Here is a 19,773-nt window from a genome sequence, read left to right as displayed (position 1 = left end):
GCTAGAAAATGTCAAGACAAATCAGCCACACACTTCTGCAGCCTGCCTCCGAGATCCCTGCCTGTTATGTAAGGCAGCCCACCCGATTTCCCTCCCGCTCGGCACTGCACGCGAGCAGGCGTGCAGGCAGCAGTGTGTTGCTCCATGCCCAGTGGAGAGGCTCGATTCCTTGCATGCCACCTGAATCAGAAATGCATATGCTAAAAGCAGCAAGGCAGGGGGGACCTAGATCTCAGGGGTGCAAAATGAAACGAGGAGCAGCAATAGCAGCGAGGAGTGGAGGAGCGAGACACTTACATAATACTTGTCATCGTTCTCATTGTAGGCCAGTTTCACAACACCATAGGAACCCTAAAAATAAACACAAGTTGCACAGTCAGTTCAGCAGCTTCACTTTGTCTCCTTGCTGCTCAAGGCTGGTAGACCATGGCCTTGGCACATGGGGAAAAGCAGCCCTTCAAGGCTCCTAACCTCGAGCAAAGCCCGCAGGTGATGTGACCCCGCAGCAAGGTCGTACATTTTGGCAGCTCTGTTGCAGCCACGGGGCATCTGAGGCTTGACAATGTTCGGAAGAGCTGAGTGTCAGCCCATGGCCTCCTGCCCTGAGGCAAAGCCACTGTGTCAGTCTTAACTCAAACATGGGTGGGGAGCAGAGAAAATAATTTTCAAGCAGATTTTTTTTGTGCAAGTTTGGAAATTCTGCATGAACACCTTTCCTGTACTTCTATGCAAGACCATTTTCAGCAGGTAGCCTCTCCATCTCTTGACAGCAAATGTACTTCAGTGAGGACCGGCTGCCTACTTTCCTCCAACCACCTGTTGCCCAGGCAGATGCAGACCTGGATCACCGCTGTACCCACAGCTCCACTGACAACCTGAAGCCAAACTCCCTCCAAACCATCGTTTTTTCACTGTTCCGTGTCAATACTATACATTTTATGCAAGTGAGACATGACACCATGGCTAGGTATCATCCCTGACAGATACCTGTTGATTAAATGAGTGGAATGAACACTACAGCCTTCAAAACATTTCTCTTGACATCACTGAGAGCTGGAACGAAGGTCCAGGTCTCAGAAGAGACCGACAAGCCGTCTGGCTGATCCAGAAGTACAGCAGGTCCAGCAGACCCCCCACCAACCTCAGGGTGCTGATCTGCTCGCTGTGGCCTGCAGGGAAGGATGAGGCAGGGGCAAATCCACCCCAGAGAAGGCCTCACACTCTCCTTCAATCATTCCTAGGCCAATTACACACCGTAAGTGGGTCTGGAGCTGTGTGTGTTTCACATGACACCAGCAGTGGTATCTCCAGCCTCACACCCTGACTGCCAGCAGCCAAGCAGATAGCCCACTGGGCGCACAGGAAAAGTGCCTCCTCCGACAGCCTAGGGCCTCTCGCTTTGGAGAGGAGTTTGGGCTAATGAAGTTTTCGGTGAAGGTCTCTGCAGCTCAGGGTACAGTCCCTTCTGACTGCAGTGTTCCCATTGCAAAGGTAGGTACAGCTTCCAGACAGCACTGTCACTCGTGGACCCATCTGCAATGGTGGCAGATGTCCAAATGCGCAAGTGTCTGAACTGCTCACTAGCCCAGACCTCTAAATAACTTTGGAGGAATCTCTTCTGAATCATTCTGCAGCTTTTAAATGTGGACTAGAATTAGACTAGCATTTCATTCATGGACATAAAAAACTTAAACTAGTCCTGATGGGGACCAAACAACTGCCCTGATCTTTTTTTGGTTTTATTTCCTTGTTGGGCTGTATTAATGCATCAAAGGCTCTCAGTGTTACATTTGGCAAGCAAACACCCTGGAAGGGAGCCAGCTTAACCACCTTCAGAGGGAAGGAAAATAAATTTAGATTTTAGAGGAAGTAGCTACACTTTGACCTTGAACAAACCTTGCTCAAACAAGGCAAAAAAACCAAACAAAAAACCCAAAACAAACAAATTGCAAGGAATCTTGGCCAGTTTCCACCCGTACTTGTGTGTGTGCGTGCAGGTTGCTTGTGACAAGCACAAGCTCCAGTAACGTACCTTGCCTATTTCACTCTGCAGCTTGTACTGGTTCAATTGCACGCAGTCCTGCAGATCAAAATGAGAACATAATTAGAGTACTAGTAAAAGGAAACGACTGAGTTTGAATCAGTATCAAGTAGAGGCAGAGTGCTGAATAATGAAAGACTAAATCTTATTTAAACTGGTATATGTTAAGCTATAAGCACTGTATTTTTATTTTTTTTTTGACGGCCCAGGAGAAAGCAATCATGGGCTGAATTCTGCCTCTGGTTGTGCTGGTGTAATGCCAGAGGCCCCTCCACCCTGAGCCCCCAGCATCGCTCCAGGTTCGGCCTGGAGAGCCTGACAGCAGCCTCTGTCTTCTTTACGTTAACCATCTACATCAGACTGTGCTTAACATCAAGCAGAAAACACCCAGTCCCAGCTCCACAGGGCTCTCGTGAGCTGGCGGCTCCCAGCACGCAGGCATCCACGCCAGCCCCAAGGTCACAGTGTGAGCCCGTAGCCATCCCAACAGCAGCCTGGCAAAGACAGGGACCCTCTGCAGGCCATGTGTGAAGGCTGGGGCTGCACCCGGAGGACCCCTCACCTGAACCACAGGCTGGTCTTCGAGGAGAGCACATGGAGCCAAGCTCCTTGGCTATGCAACACAAACACTAATGCATTCCCCTAAGCTGATACAGTATTGCCTAAAATAAATCACCCCTAAGCAGGTCTGATCTCTGTTTGCAAGCTATCCAGCACTGAAACCCCAAGGGGTGGGAGGGTGGCGGACGCAGACCCCCCGCAAGACGTGACAAGGGTGTAATGATGGGGTGCCGAGTTACTCAGCCGACCAGGAGCAGCGCAGGGAGTGATGGTGGCCCCAGGCATCGACCGCTGGAAAGCAAGGTGGAACAGCAGCACCATGCAGTCATCTGATGTTAAATCCACCCTTCCTTCAGTACCGTACCACCTAAAGGAAAACACTTCCACAGGAGCAGCAAAACCTCCACAGCTTCATTTCACTTGGAGCTGACCCCCTGCACCCTCATTAATTACAAGAACAACATCGCAGATGCTGCAGAATCCCAGGTGGCTCAAGACCAGGAGCGCAGGGTGAGCACCATGCACTGCCCGCACCGAGCTCTCACTGCGGCGGCCCAGGAGCACCCAGGGGACCTGCCCAGCTTGGCCACTGCAACGGGGTCTGCAGCAGGACAGCGTGCACCTTGCTGCCACACAAAGCTCCTGGCAAAGAGTCAGACGGCTCTCGTGGGGATCTCTGCAGCACCGGCACTGCAGAGGGTGGGATGCAGTGGCTTTTGCCTCGGTCCTGACTTAACAGACAGCACTTCAGTGCATTGCAGGGGAGGGGAGAGCCCCAAACTCGGGGGGGTGAGGGAAGGGGGGAGCCAACCACAGCACATGGTGTGGGCTGAGCTTTAGATGGATACCCTTCCCCAGGCAGCATTTCTGAACACAGTATTTCCCCGAGACAACCAAGCACCAAAGCAGGCTGGAAATTCACTTCCAACCTCTGCACCAGGTACTTCTTTGGTAACAAAGCTGATATCAAACACACAGGCAGGTAGATTAGTCATTCCATAAACCTCAAAATAGCCCTGCAATCTACAGAAGCAGCGCCAGGACAGCAAAGTGGTGCCAGATTCCTTCAGTCTGTTTGTAAGAAGAGGGGCTGTTACAGCCCCGGCCCTGTGCAGTATCCCCACTGAAAACTCCTCTGCCTGTTGGGATGCATTAGAGCACAGTTACGGTAGATGATGATTTTGACTATTCCTCATCACCAACCAGAAAACACTCCTAACACAAGCAGTCATCACAGTGAAGGAGAATAAAGGAATGGGGAACTGATGACTTTTTAAGCTTGCAAGCAGTGGCTTGTCACTAATACAAGGAACGACTTAAATCTTGATCTTCTTTCCAGTGAAGGAAGATTTTTTCCAGCACCTTGACAGGCAGGAAGAGCCAACTGTGAGTAATGGGACCATAGACGTGTATTAACTCTGCTGCTAGCAAAGCACATGTCCTTCCAAAGGCAAAACCCAATCCATCAGAATGAGAAGCAACAAGAGAGGAGAGAGCACAAACCAGCAAAAGCCAAGATGCAAAGCATAAGACCACCGAAACATATGGAAAAGAAAAATCCCATTGAACTTTGTAGGATGGACTCCTCTCCCCAAAGGAGGGGGCAGCACCCAGGAACCCAGGGTACACACACGTGGAGGACAAATTCTTCTGCAAACACTGTGTCAGCAGATTCACTTCCCAGCACGAGGCTGTGCTTTGCATCACAGTGATTTTCACAAATTAAGCAGGAACAGCTTTCTGTTGATGTCTCCTGCCCTGGCTTTCCCCGTGCTCAGCTTCACGCCCCTTGCCTCGTCCTGTGCAAAACTGCAGTCCTGCAGAGATGGGGAAACGCTCACCAGAGCAGCTGAGACAGGCAGGAAAACTGACCACCCCTCTGAGAAAGCCTCCAACCACCTCAGCATCTCCTGCTCTTCAAACCAGCAAGCTTGCAACGACCAGGTCCTGTTACCAGGCCTCCTCCCTTGAGTAGGGATCACTTGCATGATGTAACACAGCCTTTTACGTGTAGCCATAGACTCTTTGGTCTGCACTCAGTACCTTGTTTCAAGTCAAGGTGGCATCTCTAAAGCACCAAGTTGCTGCTGCTTCTTGCCAACACACTGTTGAGGGAGCCATGGTGGCATTTTTTCCCCTCCCTCCTGAAAGAGGGGAGTCCTTTGTGCGGGACGTAGTTCATCCAGCTGGGCAAACTCCCTCACAAAGCATTTAGTGCAACTGAAGAAGGACCATGCTTTGTCCCCGGGTCAGATGCACCAATTCCTTGGACTCTGACCGTCACCCTGCCACCATCACTCTTACCTTTGGCTAGAAATTACCACTCTTACCCTACACCAGACTGATCACCTGAAGCATCTCTGGTCTTTCACTGCTGCTAAATAGAGCTTGTGAGCAATGCCAGGACACTTGCCTTTGGGGGGGTGATTTTTTGAAAGGGATGAATAAATACTGGAATGGGAACACCCAGAGAGGGTCCCAGGGAAAGGTGATGACAGGGTCCACAGCACAGCCTCCAAGAGTTTACACTGGCTATCACCACACCCCCGCCCGATCCAAAACCTACATCACTCTCCACCCAGATAATTACCGGTGAGAAGCACTATCATCTCAGCTTCTGCAGCACTTTGAGCACTTGAGCTGAACGTAGCAAAAATCAAACCAGATTATAGGTGCTTTCTACCTTTTATTTTCCTTGCAGAAAGACCACAATTCACAGCTCGAGTGACTCCTGCCATGTGTCGCTGCAGACTGGTAGGGCTGTTATTATGTTATTATTTGTTCTCCTGCAGGAAGTGGGATAATTGTACTTATTCCTCTATCAGAGCAAAACACCTATCTTTGGGCCAAGTGTTTCTTAAAGATAAGATTGTACAATGCTGTTGATTTCATCATTCCAATGCATTTGCAACTGCTGATAAACACGAACAGAGCAAGAACCTTAATGAAATCCTTTCATGAAAAGCTGTCAGCAAATTAGTCTGCTGTGTCTGTCCAAGCATGCAATAATTGTTACACCTTAAAAAACAAGATGCCCCATTTGTTAACATGTCCAAGGTATTACTCAAGGCGGGGGGAATCAATGCTACAGAAAATAAAAATTGACCAAAAATCATAAAGCAGAGTGAAGCCCAGAGTCCAGGCCCAATTCCATAAATCCACTGTTGCAACCGCTGGGTGACAGAGACCCTGAGAAACTGAGAATTGAGCCTTTGCTGTCTGAGGGGTACATAGGGATGGGAAGGATGAGCCAGAGCTGGTTTCCCAAGTAAGACATTTCTGAAAACAATCAGACAGCCTACACACATGCCTAACGGAGAATTTTGCCCCCTAAAAGAACCCAAATTCACCAGTCTGAAAAGAATTATGAGTTTCAGCAATTCAGAGATACACTTTAAAGAGAAGCATGGAAAAGAAAATTAGGGACTAAAAGCCAATAACGAAGACAACACTGGTTTAAACTCATCCCATGTAGAAGGGGAAGTGAAAGCTGTTCTAAAAACAGACAACATGACAATAAAAGCCAGAAAAGGTGTATAGGGGGCAGCAATGAATACGAATTAGAAAGTTGTTCAGGGACAGAGAAGGACACACAGGAAGCCCAGAGCTCATGGAGTTAAGAAAAATAAAGTGATTTTTAAACAACATCCAAAAACAAGTGCAGAACTGGAAGCCCAGCACCACAACTGGCTGCTGGCAGGAGCACTGGCCACGGCTGGGCAGAAAGTGCAACAGCAAGGCTCAGCATTGCTGGCTGGGCTCACCCACCCGAGACCCCAAAGCTGGATGCAGGAGTTCAGGCACCTGCCAAGTCCCTGGGGTATCACTGGGAGAGTGGCTAGAAGAATAACAGGGACCTGGGACCAGTGGGACGAAGGCAGCCCCTTTCCAGCCCCTCTGCAACTGCAGCTTTAGGCTTTCTCCTTCTCTCAAACCTTGCCCTTAGACAAGGTGGAAATATAACTTTAAATAAAGGTTAACTAATCCAAGGAAAATAAATTAATGATGCCTGTGGGGGATTCTTCTTTGAAGAAATATTTTCCAAGTATCTTTGATCTTTTCAAGACAGCACTAGAGTTTGAGCACCACAGTAAGACCTCTACAAGAAATTAGTTTGGAGAACTCACGTGGCTGGAAGGGGAAGCTCTCCAGCCCTCACTGCGTAGGAGCTCAGTCCCCACCACTGCCCTGGTCCCACTCAGGTTTACCTTTGTGCACAGCAAGGAAATCACAATCTTATGAAGAAAACCAGGCAGCTCCCAGAGACTGGAGGAGCATGAGACCTGGATCAGCCCAGCACCGAAGCACTGCCTTTCACAGCTCTTGACACCAGTTGCTTCAAACCAGTTGACCAAATAAGCAGGAGGCCTATGATAAAGATGTGGAAAGCCAAGGAAAGCAAGGACAAAGAAGCAATTTATTTTCTATGCCTCTGGGATAAGCTGCAGACATCAAGTGTAGCAAAATTCTCTTTGTCAGCTTGTCCTCCTCTCTGCATGCTTTGGCCAGCAGCAGCACCGAGGAGGGAGAACATGCTGGCCCGACTCATCCTCTCCACTCCTGCTAAAGCACACATGGCCCCAGCCCACCACCATGATGCGCAGGGCCGCCCGGGGCTGGAAGAACTGGGATGCCAGGGAGTGGGTGGATGCAGGGAGAGGCAGGGAACATGTGAAAGAGAAAGGATGATTCAGCCAGAAGAGACTGGAGAAGAGAAAGTACAAAGCAATTAACCATGCTGGCAAGTCCGAGGAGAAAGCCTGGAAAAAGACATCTTTTATTCTTCTTCTAGCCACTCTCCAAGTAAGACTTTTGGCTACTTAAAAAGGTTGGTTTGCGATGGCAGAATAAAAACCAGCAGCATTGCATGTTCATTTGCCACTTTCCAACAAGCAGCACCTCTGCCCTTTCACAGATACAAGCCCTGCCATTTTAGGTGGGACAAGCTCTGTCAAACACAGCGACAAGACACCCATCAGCCTGTACAACATGTTCACGGAGAGTCTTGCCCCGGTACATATAAGCACTGGGCCATCATCCGTGCAGCAAAGCAGAAATTGCTTTTAGCAGCCCCAGGAAAACCCTCCGGTCTCGCCATGCTGCCAGCACCAAGCAGGGGCTGGGAATGTCACATCAACAGAGGCAATGTAGGCCAGCAAGCTAAACTCTGGGGCCTGTGCCTCAGCTCTGCAGATTTATGTACCCTTAACTGCTTCAGCTGAATGACTTCGGTGCCACAGCTAAAGGCAAAGCCATTCCTTTGCTAGAGCGAAGCACTGATGGGCAGCAAAAGCAGCAGAAATCCCACCAGTCTAGCAGGCATTCCTAGCAGAGAAGGCAGCACTGAATGGACCTTCCAGGCCATAGTCTGTGAATAATCTAAGAAAGGAGGGGAAAAAGCAGAAAATTTTTAAAATTACAGATCAATTTAGATAGAGAGATGACATATCAGGTTAATTAAGCACACAGTAATGCTGTCAGGAGAGCAGAATAGATTACTTCTCTTGCAGAGTTAAAACTGCAAGACACCAGCAGCTGCCAACTCGTTGTCCCAGGGCCATTAGCTAATCGGTGGCTGTCCTCGGTTGATTAGGAACTGTCTCTGTGCTCAACAAGCCCTGGCTCTGCTGCAGCCCTGCCAGACCAGGAGCCACCATCTTCCTAAATAACAAACCCAAGAAACCCCACTCAGAAGGCAGGCGTTTGCAGTACCGGTCCCAGGGACAGGATGGCCCAGTTTACTGGCCACTTGCAGCACTGGGAGAATCCTCCTGCAGCATCACAGGCTCAGCTTCAGCTCTGCGCCCTCTGATCCTGAATGTAAGTTTTCCTCTTCCCAGTCTATGAGCAAGTATTAAACCAGCATTAAAAAGCTCATCAGCATCTCTTTAACTGAACACATGGTTCTTCCACAACTCAGCAGAGAAAAACAGAAAATTCACCTCTGGCATATTGTCATACTCCATCTCCCCATAGCACATCTCCCCATTATGTCTCCAGATCAGTTAAGGACACAGAACCTGACAGCAAGGCAGTGAGCCACCACTTCACTCCAGCCACTACTATCACTGGAGAGGGAAAGCAGATTCAATCTTAGACAGCTATTGGCATAACGCAGGGAATTTTGATATGCAGCTGTGTCATCCAGCTCTGCTCCTGATGGACGGCGCCTGCATAAGTGCCACTGATAAAGCCCGAATGCTCATGAACTTTATCTTCATTTTTGCACAGACTGTAACTCACTCGGGTAGCAGCCGCGAGCTGGACGGATGGGTGTCCTGCCACCTGAAAGGCACTGACTGAGGGTGCCAGATACTCAACGCAAGGATAAAGGAGCAACTGCAAAATGGCTTTAAGCAGGTGAGAGACATGGACTCGAGTATAAATGTGCAGCTTGCCTAGAACAAGACGTGTCAAAGAGTCACTTGCATGGAGACTAGGGGCGATGCCGTGACTGGTGAGCTGGATCTTGTCAGAGTGACCTACCAGCCTCCCTGCTCACTGAGGGTCTGTGTATCAAAACAATCAACAGAAAACACAACAGCAGCTGCTGCTAAGTACATCATGATTGTATTTCTCATCACAGGGTTATTTTATCACCCATAGGACCAAAAGACTGAACACAGAGTCCCCTGTAAATCTTAGAAGCCCTGTCCTTTCCTCGTGGCTCTGCTCAGTCTTCCCTGCCCACATGCAAGCTCTGCTAATTACTTAGAACAAACGTACCGAGCAAGCGCATGTAACAAGAGAAGATCTGCTCTCCACTTCTGTTCTTAATTCCTTGCTGTATCTTGGTTAGCTGTATAGCTTGGATTTGGACTATATCAGTGCCTCTCAGCCACAAACACAATGACCCTGCAACAACCACTTAGCAGGACTCTAGAGCCTTGCTGTCACACACCTAACATTTCTTTCTTGTTATTCAGCGGCCAGCCTCAAACTTTATCCTACAAACAAGCATGCATCTTCCTAGTCCTTTTCCTATTCCTTACAGGATACAGATACTGTCCTTACAAGCTGGAAAGACGAAGCACAGCCCCCGAGAGCACTGCTGCAACGGCAAGCACCCACCTCTGAACACACACAGCTCTTGCCTGGGCTCCCTTCCCCCTCCTACTGCAGCGATTCTCCATTAATAAAAATGATGGTTTCCAATGAGCATTGCTTTGTTAAGCATCTGCGCTGCACCGGAGCAGGGCTCTCAACAGTAATATCAAAACAACCATTAAAAACAAGGTACCGGGTGAAGAACGGCTGCAGGAGCAGGGAAATGCAGGGCTCTGCATCTGCATTTCAAACTAAGCATTTCCTACCCCAAGGCAGTAACTATTGCTCCCCAGGATACAGATGCTGTGGGAGAAGACAGAGTATTTTGAATTTGCTTGCAGATGGGAATGTGCTAGTCACTCTTGACTGCAGTTACTTTGAAACAGATTTCAGACAAGCCTCACTCCTGGCACAGCCGAAGTGCTGCAGGATGGGAGAGCTGGCACACAAGTCACGTCCATTTCCAAGAACCAGCTCCGCATCCCTTATTAAAGCATACGGCTGCCATCAAAGCAGCTCTGCAGCGCAGCTTCTGAGGATATCCCCTTATCGGCCGGGGATGCCACAACCCATCTCACAGCTAACGTGACTTGTACAACTTCCCAGAGAACAACAGCTGATTTGTTCCTCCACAGCACTCATCCTCTCAGACCTGTAGGGCAAAACACCCACTTTCAGGAGGGAAACAGTAAGTCACACAGATGATAAGCTCCAGGTCACTTGGACCCACACTGGCAAAAGTCTAAACTCCAGTGATTTCAGTCCCTCGTGACACAGGGTGGGACTATGGTGGGATTTAGGCATCGCAGCTGGGAGCACCACAGTGCCCAAGACCAACATACTGTCACAGTGACACTGGCAGAGCCACGTTCAGCAGCACATTCCCCATCGACTGGGTGAGGAAGAGTCAGACAGGCACTGCTCCTGAGCCCCCAGCTGCTGTCTCTGTCCCGCTTCAGGGCCTGGACACAGCAACAGAGGTGAATTCACTGAGTGAGCACCTAGAGAGAAATGGTGAGGCAGGGAAAACTTGGGGTTTTTCCTCCACAAATAGCAGACAAAAAACTCAGGAAACACACAGCCTGGGCTTGGGGGATAATGCAGGTGTGAGTCTATGTTTCTTCCCAAACCAGCTGCCAGCCCCGCAGAGATGACGTTCCCTCTCCAGCACTCCAGACAGCACATTCCCTACCTAAAACCCCTCCCCAGCCAGTAGCATTTTACAAAATATTTGGCATCAAGAACCACCCATTCATACCACCTCCACCACGCCTGGCTTTCAGAGAAAGTCCTGCTAAAGTCTCAGTTTGATCTGCCTGCTCCTTTCTCACAGGCACTGCTGCAGGCTCGGCATCTTCAGCACAACACCAGGCAGCGTGGTCCGAGCAGCCCCTCTCTCTGCTCCCCGTAACAGTACATCACGGCACACATGCCAGTGGGAAAGAAAGGCTGGAAAGAAAACCTGCAGAAGCCTTCCTCCTCGTCCTTCCCAGGGACAATAGAAGGGGATCGGTTTCCCCACCTGGCACAACACAGGGAATTGCAACCAGCAGCCACTTCTATCACTATTCTTAACCACCAGCAGCGTGTTACACCTCTGGGACCGGTCTAAGTCCAGGTCTGGTACCAGGAGAGCAGCCACAAGACAGATAAGCAAGAACAACTGCAGCCACCCTGAGCCACTCCTCTGAAGGACAGAGGGGGTCACAGCCCTCAGTTACCACTGCTGTTACAAACCCGTACAGACAAAGGAAAATCCTGACAGGAGTAGGAAACACCAGAGCATTTAAGCTCTTTATAAAATTAAATCATGCCTTCAATAATGACAAAACACAATAGGAGATACATAATCTCCAGAAGCTTAAATCCATAAAATACCAGCAGCAAGGCTGCTGTGACTGATAAACTCCCTCAGGGCACATACAACAGGGTCACGAGAGCAAAGCCATTTGGTCACAGCCCTTTCTGAACAGCCTGACAGGCCTTCTGCACGCTACCACTACACAGCAGGGGTCCTGGCCCCTCAAAGCTACGATCCCAGGCAGGTAAGGGCTGAAGAAGCCAATGTCAGGACCAGGGCTACACCCAGCAGAGGTCTAGGGGATGGATGCAAAGGCATTCAGCTATTCCAAGCTAATATGATCCTTGGTTTCAGGGAATTTCCTGCCCCCCCCTCAGAAAAAAAAACCAGTGCTTTCAGGTCTACTACTCCAAAAGACTAAAGACTCCCATTACCAGTCAAGAAAGGCCTACCTTACCTCAACACCACAATTATAGGAGAGAACATGCCTACCTCGGAATCTGATATGGAGACCCGATTGGACTCTATCGTTGGTCTCCTCATGATACGTGGTGATGGCCCTGTGGCATAAGGGCCATAACCTGGAGTATTGCTAGAAGCCAAATAACCTCCTGATGATCTTTCCTGAAGAGACAACTTCCTACTTGATAGGACGGGTCTAGTGAGAGGTCTCTTGGGAACATGCCTCCAGGGAGCATCTTCTGGCCGTTGGGAAGGCAGAAATTCATTCATTCCCACATCACTGTTGACTCCATTTCTTTGGATGTCTTTTATGTTATCAGAAAAGACTGCGTCATTTTCTTCAGTGTTGTCTTCACCATTTTGGTCACTTCTGTCTGGGCCAACAGCCACATCTATGGCTGCTACTCGCTTTGCCAGTTCAGTCTGCGTGTCTTTGCAGCACATGTCTATGCCTCCATCCACGGCATTTGTTGGAGAGTCCCCCATCGCTGCGTCCAGCTGGTATGGTCTCAGATGGCACTGCAGAGAGCTGTGGTGCTAGCACTCACAGACAGCACATGGCATGAAGAAATCTCTCCATGAAATACCTAAAACAAAACACACACAGAGGTAAACCGAATAATAATGTTCACTCAACACAAACATAACCAAGACACCTATCTCTGGCTCCTTCCAAAGTAAAAGAAAGCAAAGGCAAAACACTGGCAGGGTGTAAACAAGGTGCAAACAATCAAAAGGAAAGGCAAACCCAAGCATCGAGCTAGATACGAAAGTGATAAAGATGAGATTTCATCTGATGTGGAACAAGTGACACAGCTAGAGAACTTCTTCTGTAGCTAGACCAACAGTCAACAGGAGCTTACAATAAAGGGAGAAGTACACCTTCTTAACAAACCAAGGGTAAAGGGTCAAACTTTCGACCTCTTCAGCTCTTATTTATAGGGTACAAGAGCTTCTGGTATGTATCCAAGCCCAATGTGCATAACAACAAATCCACAGCCATTTAGGGCTCCGCAGTAGTCTCTCTGTTGCCCTGTAGGGCCCTAGAGAGCGCCACAGAATGGCCTGGAAGTCAAGCCATGGCTGGTGACTTCCACACTCTTCAGTTATTTGCAACGTAGTCAACAACAAAGGTAGAATTTAAAAGCAAGTCTGGCTCCAGGGTCGCCCCTGGCCCCCCACAGTTGCAGCCTGTGTGCAAACGGGTGTTAACCTTGCTGCCCACCATGTGTAAAAGCTATATTGAGTTGCAAATCAACAACACCTAATGAGTACCAGCATGCAGGAATCAGCTTTGCCTTTGCAAAAGGCCTACAGAACATAAAATAGCAATACAAAGCTAAAACTGTTGAATAAAATTGCTCTTTCCTGGATGCTAATTTCAGTCTCAATTTAAAACAGATTTCATTCTTGCCAGCACAATCCAGAGCAGAAAATGACCCTCAGCAGCACATGGCTGTCACCCCTTAATCGCCTCTGAAGATGCAGTGCTGCAGGATGCATCACCTCATCCCTCTGCCCAGTTTCTGGGGACAGCGGGGAAGAACTTCGTTTTAGTCACAGCATGCTAGACTGCATCCAGTGAATTTCAGTGTAGGTTTAAATCTGAAACATTGCAGCCTTTGGTTCTTAACATGCAAAGCAGGCTGTGCATAAAAGTCTCTGCAAGCCAGGTGATGTTTGCATTGCCCTGTTTTCACGCTAGCTACATTTAATTTACCTGAGGAAGGGTGGGGGTGAGTGAGTTCAAAAAGCCCCATCCAGCATCGCCTGGGAACACGCACAGCACCCTTGCTGAGGAGCATGGAGCAAAGGTCGAGCCTGGCTCGAAGCTGCCCGATGACGCTCAGTTAAACACACTAGAGCTCAACTCTCCTGCAAAGACAGACAACCTCCCGAGTCCCTTGCAGAAGCACAACAGCCAAGCTCAAGCAATCTTTTATATCAATCAGGAAACTAGAAAAAGATCTGGATGGGAGGCTTCACCCTAGGTCATGCGCCAGTCACGGGGGACACTCTGGGCACTCAATGTCACAGAAAGAGAAGATCCAAGTCTAACATGATCCTCCCCACAGCCCGCTGTTCACCTCCTCCTCCTCCACCCAGGTGTAATCTTCCCCCCTTCTCCTGCCTTTTCTGTAGGATTGTCTGAAACAAATTGACAGAAGTGTCACTCACTCAAAACAGTAATGAAATGGTGGGATCAGCTTTAAAAGCTTCTATTAAAACTATATTTAAACGCTTCAATCCCAAAGCACAAATCTCTTTCAGAGCGAGGATGCAGGCACTGGGGGTGGCTCACAGCAGCAAGGGAAGGGCTGCAGGGTTTGTCCGGTACGTACTGCACGTGGCCCCACAAAGCCTCCCCTCTGCTAGACCTCTCTACTCCCCTAAAGCCCCCAAAACCAAGCTTCCAGCTAGAAAGCCAGCTGCAGCCCTGCCCTGGCTCAGCAATGATCCTGTCCTTTGAAATGGATTCGTGGGAAGCCCACAGAGGGCTTGCTGTCTGCACAACGCTCATGCAAAGTTTGCACTTGGAAAGCCTCTGGGCTGACCTAGGAGTATTGGGTCAGGGCAACCACATGCCTGTGTCACCCTGCTATCTCTGAAGAGGCTTTCCTTGCACTCCAGAGCCTGCAGAGCGGCACATTTCCCGATGGGACTCCTCGTGGGATGCCTGCACGCTTGGCTTTGGGTGAGGGCCAGCACCTCGCCGCTGGGACGCACAGCCCAGCCTCCAGCCCTGTCCCCAGGGCTGCTCTGCACGGCCAGGAAAGCACCAGGCCACATCTCTGCTGTCAGCAGCCGCCCTCTGCGCTGCAGTTCTCCTCGCAGTCCAGCACTCCAGCCTGCACGTTCCCTTCAATCAGGGAAATGATTTTAAATGAAGAGATGGAGGGAGTAAAAATGCTTTCACCATTTAATCCAGCTTGCACAAGGGATAGGAGGAAACCTCTGATTCCACTCTGTGTTAAAAGCCTGGCTTTACTCCTCTGCCTACACAGAAACAAACCCAAGGCCCTTCCTTGCCGCAGCTTTAGCTTCTGGACAGTCACAGCTCGCCCACTCCTAGAGAGCATCAAGAGGAAAAAAAGCAACCTGCGACTGAAGTCAGCAGCTCCCCCACCTTCTTCCCTCCTCCTGCCAGGAGGTTTTCCCCACATGCGGGAGCGAGGGGAGGGAAGCATCTGCCTGTGGCTGCGTGGCTGACTCTGAAAGCCCACAAATCACCCACCTGGACTGAACACTTGTGTGTCTCACATGCATCCTCACTACTCAGCCAACAGGAAAAAAGCCAGAAGCATCGGGAACAGCGGCCAGGTCCCAGCAAACAGTGATCCCCGTGTTAGCCACCTGCACAGCTCTTCCCTGCCCAGCCCAGGCACCCCGGGGTGTCACTCCCTGAAAAGCAGAAGCAAACGCTTACACCACTCTAACCCACTGCTCAGGCTGCAAAATAGATCTTCAGCTAATTGACAATTTAGATAAACTTCAGATAAACCCCATAAATCAGTTCATCCGATCAAAATAAACAGACCCATACAGCATCACAGGTAATACAGTGCTGCTAGAGGTGTGCTAAGAAAATCCAGCACAACTCATAAGAAAATAATTGTTCATCTGTAGAGCTGGGCTTTGTTTTAGCTTCTGCTGTTTTGAAGGATTCCTCTTCCCTGATAAATCTTCCGAAAGTATATTTGAAAGCAAAGGTTTCTGAATAAGCAAATCGGTTATGCACAGACCAGTCTTACTGTGCAAAAAACTCAGTACAAAAGCCAATTATTTATTTCTGCAAGGCAAAATCAATGGTGGATTTGCCATTTGTCAGACTGTAACACAACTGCACCTTGTTGTGATGTGAAATCCCAGCAAAATAGAGACAACACCACTACCTTCTACAAGCTCCTGCACAGCTTTGGACCTGATGCTCTTCACACAGTCACCAGCCTGATCCCACAACCCTAAACACATGCTGTACATCAGAGGATTATGCTGCAGACATGAAATAAAGCTGCAAACAAGCTTATATGAGCAAAATTAATTTACTTACACATATCTTATTTACCATTTGTCCCTGTACGTATTCCTCTGGTACAGGCAGACTGCCACTTCAACGGTGTTTTTTACAATACATTTATCAAATGGCTGCACATGTTTCCCAGACAAGTGCTGAGCAAAGCATGGTGCAAAATACTCTTTTGAAAGGAATATGATTCTGGAGAAAATCTTTCTGTATTGTACGTGGGAGTAAGAGATGAGCAAATGCAATTAATTTTGCTGCTCAATAAAGTAATTCAAAGTATTGTTTGAAAAATAAAAAACTGCAGATCTAGTTTACTGCTTGGTCCTTCCATTTGCGTTGTTGAGGAACAACAGTGAGGTTAAAAGGTCCTGCGCCTTGGCAAATCCAACTTCATTTCTTGATTTTGCTACAGGCTACCCAGAAAAGTGACTTTACAGCTTCATCTGTCACAGTTCCCAGGTTAAGAAGAATGACATTGCCCTCAGCCCACCTCGTCCTGCTTCCCCTTTCTGTCACTGAGAACACACCTGCCCTGAGCACCAAGGGCCTTTGCAGTAAAATAAGTCACAGTGAATAATAACTATGATGAGCATTTGCATGGAAGGTGTTCAGGCAGCAATTTTGCTGCTGCTCAGAGTTGTAGACTTCTTCAACTTCCTGTGGCTGGTGTCCCCTGTGCCAGCATGAGGACTAGCAGGGACATCACACTTAAACCCTGTTTGAAGGCCACATGCACCTCTTGACCACAGAAGACCCACAGGCACTCTCACAAAAAGAGGTCCCAAAGACCACAGAAGGCTTTAGTCTGCCACTTTAATACACACTAGCAAGGTCAGGAATCAGGTCAAGTTTTCTAAATGGCACAGGCAGCCATGTACCAGGACAGGCTGCCTGGAGAGGGGATGTCATCTCCATCACCAGCATCCTCCAGCTCAGGTCAGGCCCCCCACCACAAAGTCAGACCTGCCTTGGGGCAGAGCTGGGCTACACATCCAGTCCCATCTTGTATCACCCTGTGCTTGTGTTGTGTTTCCTTCGGATGATCCCCCACAGCAGCACAGCCAGGATGAAGAATCTGCTCTGACTGCTGTCAACCAGCGCCAGAAACTCCCTTTAAGGAGAGAAGCAGCAAGTCCTGGGCTGGGCTGCCAAGTCTTGAAGAGCTCCTCAAATGACATTTTTGAAATATTAGGTCAGCAAGTCCTTTCCAGAGCCTGAGCTGTCTCCCCACGCTAAGCAATACAGCCTGTGACTATTCCCATCCTGGAGTCTCTCCTGGGCTCCCTGTTCTGCAGTCAGGTCTGCAGGACTCCCTCCAGCACTCAGTGTTAGTCCACTACCCTGACATGAGGGAGACATTTCCACACCCCCCTCCCTGACCCCATCAACTCTTTATATACAGTGGAGGCACTTTCCTGAAGTCCAGCCAGCTCACTCCAACACCTTCAGTCTGGAGAGGCTTAAGCATGACTTTTGTCTCACAGCCACACACCAGAGCACACCTGAGCTGCCACAAGCCCTGTAAGCACAAAGTGGTTTGAAACACTTGGCTTTTCAGATCTAAGAAGCCAACCACTTATGGGTCTCATTGCTGCAGTGGGAGAGCAGCCAGAGGGTTCAATTTTCCTGCAGCAATTCAATTCAGAGCACACTGGCCTTCATTTCAGGTCTGCTCACCCCTGGCACACCAAGCAGGCCATCTGAAGATGAGGTTGTCTCCTGCCCATCTCCACTTGCACTGCTGCTGCGAGGAATCAGGCCTTGGAGAAGCCCACAAGCTTCGTGGCATCTGTGAAAATCACCTCCAGATATCCACTGACTAAAAGGCAGCCCCAACCAAGTGGCCAAGAACAACGTGAAGCTGCAGCCCTGTGAAGCCAAAACCCAAGAAAATTCCTGCAGCCCTTACAGAGATAATCAAGACAGATGTACACCAGACCAGGCCATTTGGACTGTGTTCTCGCTGGGAAGAGAGTAATCACTTTTGGTACAGATTCCCAACTAGAACCAGGAGACATTAACACAACTGAAATAATAAATAAGAACATATTGTTTGTGCTTTTTGCATACACACCATACATTTGTCCCATCCTGCAGCTTACAAGACTCCTGTTTCAGAGCACAGACAATTGTGCCTTGCTGAGAAATCACTCGATCCTGCTATAATCATCCTAGTCTTTTTCCCCCTTCTCTCCGCAGTCCTTGGCAGTGAGCCTGGCTGCTGTGCCACAGCTGAAAATTAGATCACAAAAGCAAGGCACTTGGCTTACTTCTGTGAAGCTCCTAGCACAGCTTTAAAAGTAACCACTGAACAACAAACAACAGTATTTTTGCAATTCAAGCACTGCATGAGAAATTTGACAAGCAGGTTCAGGCCCCTGCTCCTGTCAGATTTCTTGAATGACAACAAACATCTCCAGACAACAATCTGGAAAATGTACCATTTCTACCTCCTTCTCCAGTGCTTATCAAGACAGGGTGTTTTCAACAGGGATTTCGGGGCCAGTTTCAGCCCCTGAGCTACAGATGAGCACTCCGAGGACGCATCACCCCACGCTTGTCCTGCTCTCCCTCTCTTCCCCACGAGATCCCAGCTGAAGACAGGATCCAGGGTTTGGGTCCCATGCACGACTGATGCTTTCATATCCCTGAGTGTAAGGTGTAGATGCAGATGTGAGACAGGGGGGCTAAGCTCAGCAGCAAGCTCCTGATATTATCATGTAAAAAAAAAAAAAAAAAAAAGTTACACGCCTTCATACCATGAAGGCCATGTAACTAATTTCAAGAGCAATTAACAGCACACTTTAAATACGTTTTGAAACTAGCCAGGATGCTGAACTAAAATCTCCAGTCTACCAGCCTACAGCACCAGAGATAACAACCACCTTGTGCACAGAGTGCCGAGCTCAGGAAGTATTACAAAAGATTTCCCAACTGCATTATATTTCATCCCTCCATGTTCTAATTATATGATTAAATAAATTTGCATAATCAGATGCAATTACACTAATTGCATATATAAGCAATAATCAACCAAAAATTACTCTGAAGAAAAAGTTTCTACTTAAGGAAATTCCTGTAACAAGAAAACATTGAGGAGAGCCCAATCTATCTAAGCAAGAGCAATACTAACATTAACCCTGCAGATCATGCCGGTGAAACAGGAGCCCCGCCAGAACGTTATTTGACTGGATGCAGCTACGTCAGCACATTTTAACCATGGCTTCAATGGGGACAGCACCAGTGAATCGAAGAGGAGCTGTGCTCCTTTGTAGTCAAGCCCTGGCTACAAACTACTTTTGTATAGCAGGTTTAGTTGCTGTGTTTTATAGCAGAGAGGGGTTCAGCAAGACTTGGGGACGTGAGGTCCTGATGCTGGACTATATCCGTTTCTGCTTTCGTCTTTTAAAGCTAGTTATCAGTGTATGAACATTGGAGGTGGTTTTATTTTGCAAATTACAGCCAAGAAAGCATGAGAGGCACTCAGCCTCCGTATCCCATGAGCTTTGCTTGCAAGGATGCTAAGTGCTTCCACTCACTGTCTCTGCAACATCCCAGTAGTGACCACAAACCCAGCACATCCCAACACCCAACCCCACAAATCCACACTGTCCCTGCAGATGACCTGAGCTCAGATTATAATAAATCCCATTTGCCCTTGTGCCAAGGGACACAAAAGCCTTGTGGGGGAAGGATGCTGGCCACTGTGCCAGCCTGACGTCAGCCCCTGACAATGCAGCAATGAAGGACGGGAGGATGGAGGAGGCTGGCATGGGCAGAAAGCACTGAGATCGGCCATGTTGTGAGACCACGCAGAGGATGTCCCAGCACGTCCCC

At 48.8% G+C, this 19,773-nt stretch overlaps 1 protein-coding gene across 2 annotated transcripts in view; it reads right to left on the bottom strand.

Annotated features, from left to right (window-relative positions):
• Nucleotides 1-19,773, bottom strand: part of CAMKK1 (calcium/calmodulin dependent protein kinase kinase 1) — a 110,387-nt gene that overhangs the window by 54,591 nt on the left and 36,023 nt on the right. For both annotated transcript variants that reach the window (XM_075440064.1, XM_075440063.1), the window contains 3 exons: nt 11,943-12,499; nt 2,033-2,080; nt 298-351 (listed from right to left, as the gene is read on the bottom strand). In XM_075440064.1, coding sequence (XP_075296179.1) covers nt 298-351; nt 2,033-2,080; nt 11,943-12,398 — 558 coding nt within the window. In that variant the 5' untranslated portion in view covers nt 12,399-12,499. The remainder of the gene's footprint in view (nt 1-297; nt 352-2,032; nt 2,081-11,942; nt 12,500-19,773) is intronic.

The sequence above is a fragment of the Opisthocomus hoazin genome, chromosome 20, assembly GCF_030867145.1.
Source record: "Opisthocomus hoazin isolate bOpiHoa1 chromosome 20, bOpiHoa1.hap1, whole genome shotgun sequence".
In the NCBI taxonomy this organism is placed as follows: domain Eukaryota; kingdom Metazoa; phylum Chordata; class Aves; order Opisthocomiformes; family Opisthocomidae; genus Opisthocomus; species Opisthocomus hoazin.
Note: the sequence above shows the minus strand (reverse complement) of the source record. Positions and strands in the feature narration are given on the sequence as shown.